Source organism: Emys orbicularis, chromosome 4 (assembly GCF_028017835.1).
Source record: "Emys orbicularis isolate rEmyOrb1 chromosome 4, rEmyOrb1.hap1, whole genome shotgun sequence".
Lineage (NCBI taxonomy): Eukaryota > Metazoa > Chordata > Testudines > Emydidae > Emys > Emys orbicularis.
The window spans coordinates 137,427,647-137,434,747 of record NC_088686.1 but is presented as its reverse complement, the minus strand read 5'-3'; the positions used below and the strand labels follow the sequence as shown (position 1 = coordinate 137,434,747).

The 7,101-nt window shown below is 52.1% G+C and overlaps 1 protein-coding gene across 1 annotated transcript in view; it reads left to right on the top strand.

Annotated features, from left to right (window-relative positions):
• Positions 1-6,189: 6,189 nt before the first annotated feature.
• The window catches only part of KCNC4 (potassium voltage-gated channel subfamily C member 4), a 68,911-nt gene continuing 67,999 nt past the window's right edge, over positions 6,190-7,101 (top strand). The window contains exon 1 of the mRNA XM_065403642.1: positions 6,190-6,834. Coding sequence (XP_065259714.1) covers positions 6,190-6,834 — 645 coding nt within the window. The remainder of the gene's footprint in view (positions 6,835-7,101) is intronic.

Below are 7,101 nucleotides of genomic sequence, written 5' to 3'. Positions count from 1 at the left end.
TATGTAGTGCTTTGCATCAGGTCTCAAACTGGTTTACAAAGGAGGTCAACATTACAATCCCCATTTTATAGATGGGGAAACTGAGGCACAGAATGGTGAAGTGACTTGTCCAAGGGCACACGGTGACAGAACAAGGAATAGAACCCAGGTCTTCTCAATCCCAGTTCAGTGCTCAGCCCACTAAGAAACACTACCTCCTGGATCTCAGAAGTTACTAGCTACTATCCTAACAGAAATTATACTAATCCACATTCTTGGTTCATTCCATTAGGGGGTTGTAATAAGGGTGTAGGCTCACAAGAGGGCTGGTAAGAGATGGATCTTTATTGCCAGGCCCCAGATCTTGCAGGGGTTAGGGTTACATGCCAGGCGCCGTTTTCCACTCACTCCAGTGGCTTCTGTTACGAGAACCATTTGCAAAAACTTGGCTTTGGATGCATGTTTGGCTTTTAAATACCTCAGAGGGATTGGATCCAGGGTTTCCAACCGGTCTCTTAGAAGGATAAGGACTATGTGCGAAACTTGGATATGGAGCTGAGTTTGGATTTCCATCATCACAAAGTTCAGATACTGCCTCAGATCCCCAGCTGGTGTAGGTTGGTGTGTTCCCATTGAGCTGAGACGCTGGCCCATAGCTTCATAGATATTCAGTGTTGAAGCTGGTTCATAGTGTGGCCAGCTCTCCCGATGTTCTGGCAAGTCTTAACACACCAAGTATGACTAGTAAAGCCCCAGCTCCTGGAGACATGTGATTGTGTGAAAATCTTGGCTTTCATTAGAAGACAAAAGTGCGTATCTAACTCTCATGGTGATGGAAAACACCCTGGAAATATGATCGGCATGTGACCTAAAGGCTCAGAACCCAGAAGGCAAAGAAAAAGAACCCTAAATTTCTTCTTTTTAAGCCAAACTATTGATTTTTGAGACAATCTTGTGATTTTTTTATTATTATTATTTTTGGTGATCTGGCATAAGAACAAAACATAAGAACGGCCATACTGGGTCAGACCAAAGGTCCATCTAGCCCAGTATCCTGTCTTCCAACAGTGGCCAATGCCAGGCATGATATTTGAATTTGTGGGGATGGTGATACTGGGTTATTAATTTATGGTGTAACACTTACTCTCAGAGAAGTATCCTTGTCAAGTGGGACAAATGCTCTGGGCTCATCAATGGGAGCCTGTAGGAGCCACTTGTCACAGAAGATGAAGAGCATTTCCACCAGTCCTGAAGGCGTTCCCTGGGTTTCTGCCCCCCATGCTGTGCAGTCCACCCTCCTCTTTTTGTCCCTCCGAAAGCAGGCACGCAACTCATCCTCCTGGAGTGCTGTCTGGGGAAGGAGAGCCTCTGCCAGCCCCTTCCTGTTCCTTTGAATGGGAGCTTCCAGGATGCAGCTGAAATGGGTGAATTGAAGGAAGTGAGAGAAGGGTCCCAAGGGGGAGTCACAACAAGGCTGGTGGAAAGCTAAATTCAGGTGAGAGAGGGCTCAGGATGAGCTGTCCCCAAGCTCCAAAATGTCCCCATCCTGGCTGTTCCTTTGGTTTGGGAAGGGCCCACCTCCTAATGGGTGCTACAGCTACCACTAATTATACCTAGTTTTTATCTAGTGCTCTTCATCAGTAGATCTCAAAGTGCTTTACAAAGGAGGTCCGTCCCTTTTTACAGGTGGGGAAATTGAGGCACAGCAAGGGAACACAACTTGCCCAAGGTCACCCTGCAGAGCTGGGAATAGAACCTGGGTTTCTGCTTTATCCATAGTCTATTCTCTAAATTGTCTGCCTCCATAATTCTCTCTACCCTGCAGGCTTCACAAGGTACACCCGTCACAACAGCAATATCAATGCCCCTCTGCTATGCTGTAGCAGATATCTGGGTCCTCCAGCTGAGTTTCCTGTTGGAGGAGAAATCAGTGATATGGAGCCAGGGTATTTTCTTAGTGGAACTTGTTTATTTACATTATATACACCAGTCCTGGACCAGAGATGGTCACAAGCAGCATGCAAGCAATCCCCTCTCTCAAGAATCTCAGCCCAAACACCAATGCCCAGTTCCCAGGGAGAACTCAGTCCTGAGAACTGACTCTAGTTAGAGAGATTCGGGCACAGAGCAAACTTTCCTGTGACTTGCAACAGCTGCCCTGAGGCAAATCTGCATCACAAAAACTAATAGCAAAAGAGCATGTCTTCAAAGACTGTACACTTGCTCCTACACTGAAAGGGGGGGGGGAAGAAACCTTGTAAGACTGTGTAACAGGGACCCAAGTGACTCCTGCAAGAACAGTTATTTCTGTAAGGCAGAATAATCCATCCCACTGCAACTGTGGTCAGAAGCATGTAAATACATCATCTGGAATTTAAACAGGGCAGTGGGGTTAATACACCTCTCCTACTGTATGAGCTCTTTAATGACCAAGTGGGCCAGACCTCAGTTTCACATCTCATCTGAAAGATGAATGAGACACCTTCCTTCATCCTTCTGATGTAGATACCTGCATAGAACTCAGTTTAAGGGCACCTTGCGGGGGAGACAGTATGTGCTCACTGTCTTTCTGCATGCACATTAAAGATCTGATGGCATTTTTGAACAGAGCACAGGTTGGCACAGGTGTCCTTGGCCAAAAGTTCCCTTCCTCCTCCTGATGTGAGCTAGTTTTCTGGCTGGCTGCTTCCCTGCACCCCAGAGGAGGCTGCAGTCCAGTAGTGCCACATGAGTATGGGTTGCTCAGTGCATTAAGCTCTCTGGGGATGACAGGCACTATATAAATGTAAAATATTTGTCATTTTGGGTCCCATCCCACAGCTTTCACTCCTACTTCATTCTGGCCAACCATCCATTAAGGATGGCAGGGTATAGCCTGTTATGACAGATTTATTATGCATAGAAAGGGGAGAGACCGTTTGTTTTTCCATAGCAGCTTTCCCCTTCAAAGCATCCCAGGGCCAGATCCTCAGCTGGTGTAAATTAGGGTAGCTCCATTGACTGCTACAATGCTATGCTGATTTACACCAGCTGAGGATCTGGCCCCCAAAGGGCAGTGAGTGAACCATGGCTAGTGTGTGTGTGTGTGGGGGGGGGGGTTAGTTTGGGTCTAGTACTGCCATTTGATTTTTTTTTTTAATACCTGATCCATAATTGAACATTTTTCTCTCAAGCCTACGGGCCAAATTATGCTCGACCTGCTGTGGATCCACAAAGAGGGATGCCAGGTACCTCCAACCCCATGCAGGAGGTAGCTGTACTTGGGCTGCGGATGCTAAAAAGAGCAAAGGAGGGAGGGGCCAGCACTGCCAGGGAGGTGTATTTGGGACCATGGGCTGGCCACCCCCGCACACAGCAGCCAGGGGTCTCAGGGGAACAGGAAGTGAGTGTAGATTGCACCTTTCCCATGCTTTTTATTAAGTGTCCTCTGCATAGCATATTACCCCTTTCCTTCTCGTCTCATATGCGATGACCCCCTGGCTGGAGAGAAAAGTGCCATCTGTGTCATTCATCACTTCCCTGCAGAGGCAGAAGAGCCATGTGGTCCATTCTGGATCTCCCCTCTGACTGTGGGCTGGATCCCAAAGCCCAATACGCTCAAGGGAAAGACTTCACTCCCTGAGCTCTGGGGTTACCCCTAGCCCTGCTCCAGAGAGCCTCCCGAAAGCCCTGGCCTCCCGCTCAGCCCAAACTGCCGGCACTGTATTGGGTTTTGAGCTCCAGCAAGCTGCAGTGGGCATCCTACAGACCTGGCTGCACAGTCCTAAAGGCCCAGAGATGACTATGTAGGTAAACATGGCACCCGTAAGCCGCTGATTTGTATGGGCTGATTTGCAGAGGGGCTGAGCACTCACCGTGCCAGTCAGGTCATGAGCAGATTGCTCACCCAGGACCGTGGGCACTGGCCTTGACAAAGGAGGTTGTCCCTCATTCTTTCCCCAAAAGGTTCCTGGGCTCCTTAGCTTCTCCCTGGACAGTTACCAGAAACCAGCCAAAGGAAGGTTTTGATTTGAGGTCCCATCCAACATCTAGCAGTCCAGCTTTCCCCTGGGGGAGGATTTTCAGCAGAAAGTGCCTGGTGTTGGATTTCCCATTGGGAGACCCCCCCCCCCACACACACACACCCCAATTCTGGCAGCCCAGGCACTTTCTGAATCTTCCTCAAATTTCCCCTGGCACTTCACGGCATCTTGAAAGATACCCTGGGAGGGATAAAGAGCCCTTTGCCTTGCAGGGCACAGCTAGCTGGGAGGGAATGGAGTGCCAACAGACGGTTGGCACATCCCATGCCAGCGCTCCAGGGCATAAGGGAAAGCGGGAGACTATCTGCTAACTGTCTTCTGAGAAGGTCAAACTGGGTCGTGTAGATTTACAGCAGCTGAGGATCTAGCCCATTCTATCTGCTGGTGGCATCTATTAGTCTGGCTGTGGATGGAGCTGAGTGGGGAAAGTCAATGGGTCTTTTACTCCAGCCTCTGGAAGTAGCTGGCTTTGATATCCCTGGGCCGGTCCCTCCAGAGCTCCCTGCTGCCTTTTCCCCAGGGAGATCATTACATTTCCATCCCTCCCTGGAGTGTGGCCAGTCTTAATTCATTGGGGTAAAGTGCTGGCAGATCCCCAGATGGTCCCGGGGTGTAAAATCTCTATCTGGGTAGAGATGGATGAGGGTGGGTAGGGCTGGACTGATCAATACAAGGCGAGCTGTGAGGCGGTGCGGGAAGGGTTAACCGGAGAGGAAAGAGGGGCTGGGCTAGCGCTGGCTGGAAGGGCAGGAGCCGAGTATAAAAGCAACAAGCAGCCGGAGGCATTTCATCAAACCAGCCCCAGAACATGGCTGTGCCGCTGCCCCCGGGTCTCTAATCGGCCTCCACCCCAGACGCAGCTGCCACCTGCAGCACTCCCTCGCTGGCGCCCTGCCTGGGAAGGTGGCGAGCACAGAGAAGAAGCAACAGATCCCCGTGCCCCAACCCCGGGAAGCCAGCGCCTGCTGGGTGATGCAAGAGGATACTTTGGGTGTGAGGAAGCTGCAGCTGCCACAGCCCAGCCCAGCCCCCCCAGATCGCCTCCCTTCCTCCCTCCCTCCTGCCGAGGCAAAAAGTGACCGTGAGTTGGCAGCGAGCGATAAACAAGCGGCTCCTGGATCCCACCCATCCACGCGTGTGAGCTCGTCTCGGGGCTGAAAAAAACCCAGCCTCGGAGAGAGAGACACACACAGAGACCGGGCAAGTCTCCTAGCCAGTGTGTTTACAGCGCCTCCGCCTGAAACTGACCCGGCTCCCAGATCCTAGCGACTCCCAAGCCAACCCTCCGCTCCCTTCTCTCCCCGAAGCGCACCTGGAGGGGAAATCCAGCCGAGTTTTGTGTTTCTTCCTCAGCATCCATCCAGGATCCCGATGCATCCGGTGCTGTCTGCTGGGAAGCGGATTCTATGGAGTGTCTGACAGCAGATGAAGGTGGAATAAACCAAAGCCAGCCGTTCTTGTTGGTTCTTAAGCCTGTCTTGGAGGGAAGTATAAACACAGGGAACCAACTACTCTAAATATCGACAGGACCAGGTCTCTACTCATCTTATGTATGAGAGAGAGAGAGAGAAAGCCAGAGATCTTCCCGGAGCATAGATCTCAGTCACTTTCCTTCCAGCTCTTCCAAACTTTAAGATCTATTTGAAAGCAGAGCAAAGCTCTCCCATCTTTTCCCAAAGACTCTGATTTTTGGATTGATTGGGTTTTTGGTTTTTTTTGGCCATCGCCAGCAAAGAGAGGAAGACCGACACTTGCTGCTGTCGAAATCTCTCATTTTCTCTCTCTTTCTTCCTCAGATTTGTTTTTGTGGCTTGCCCAACAGCCACATCTATTTGTTCCCCTAATCAAAGTGCCTTTGCCGCTACTTTCCAGCCTGCATCGCAGTGGCAGGAGCTTCTGTCACTGTCCTTCTCTTCCTGGTGGGGATTTCCTCGTTGCTGCTTCCTGGTGTCTGGAGCAAGGGCGCCAGGCCATTATATTGTCCCCTACCTTCTCTCCAAAGCAACCACCTGTGCCCCGTCTCCTCCTGCGGAGAGGGATCGATGAGGCAGCCAAAGGGCAGAGCTGTCTGAGGTTGGGGAGAGAGAAATCTGAGCTCCCCTCAGGCCTCCCCCCACAATCGCCCTTCCCTCCCAGCTCCTCGCTAGAGGAAGGGTGTTTAGAGGGCATTTCCCATCCACCTAAATCTATGATCAGCTCGGTGTGTGTCTCATCGTACCGTGGACGCAAGTCTGGGAACAAACCACCCTCCAAAACATGCCTGAAGGAAGAGATGGCCAAAGGGGAAGAGTCGGACAAGATCACCATCAACGTAGGGGGCACCAGGCATGAGACCTACAAGAGCACGTTGCGGACGTTGCCTGGCACCCGCCTGGCTTGGTTGGCCGACCCCAATGCCCAGAGCAACTTTGACTTTGACGGCAAGAGCAACGAGTTCTTCTTTGACCGCCACCCGGGCATCTTCTCCTACGTGCTCAACTACTACCGCACGGGCAAGCTGCACTGCCCCGCCGACATCTGCGGGCCCCTCTTTGAGGAGGAGCTGACCTACTGGGGCATCGACGAGACTGACGTGGAGCCCTGCTGCTGGATGACCTACAGGCAGCACCGCGATGCCGAGGAGGCGCTGGACATCTTTGAGAGCCCCGAGCCCGGGGCAGGGGGAGAGGAGGCCGAGGAGGAAGGGGGCAGGGAGATGGCCCTCCAGCGCCTGGGCATGGACGACAGGTCGCCGGGGGCTGCTGGGGCCACAGGAGGGGGTGGATGCTGCCGCAACTGGCAGCCTAGGATGTGGGCGCTCTTCGAGGATCCCTACTCGTCCAGGGCAGCAAGGGTGAGTTTGTGAGAGACAACCCCGGGGTTGGGGGTGGGGGTGGGGAGAGAGGGATCGGAGCAGGTGCAGAGTCATTGACATGCATTGGTTTCCCCCTCATTGATCTGCTCCCCGGGCACATTGGTTCACCCTGTCATTCATCTACCACCCCAACATGGGTGCCTTGGTTCACCCATTCATCTCCCCCACCCCATCTGAGCTGCATTGCGGCCCTCCCCATGTTTCCCCCCTGAGAGATGCTGACTCTTCCTCCCTCCCACCACCCAT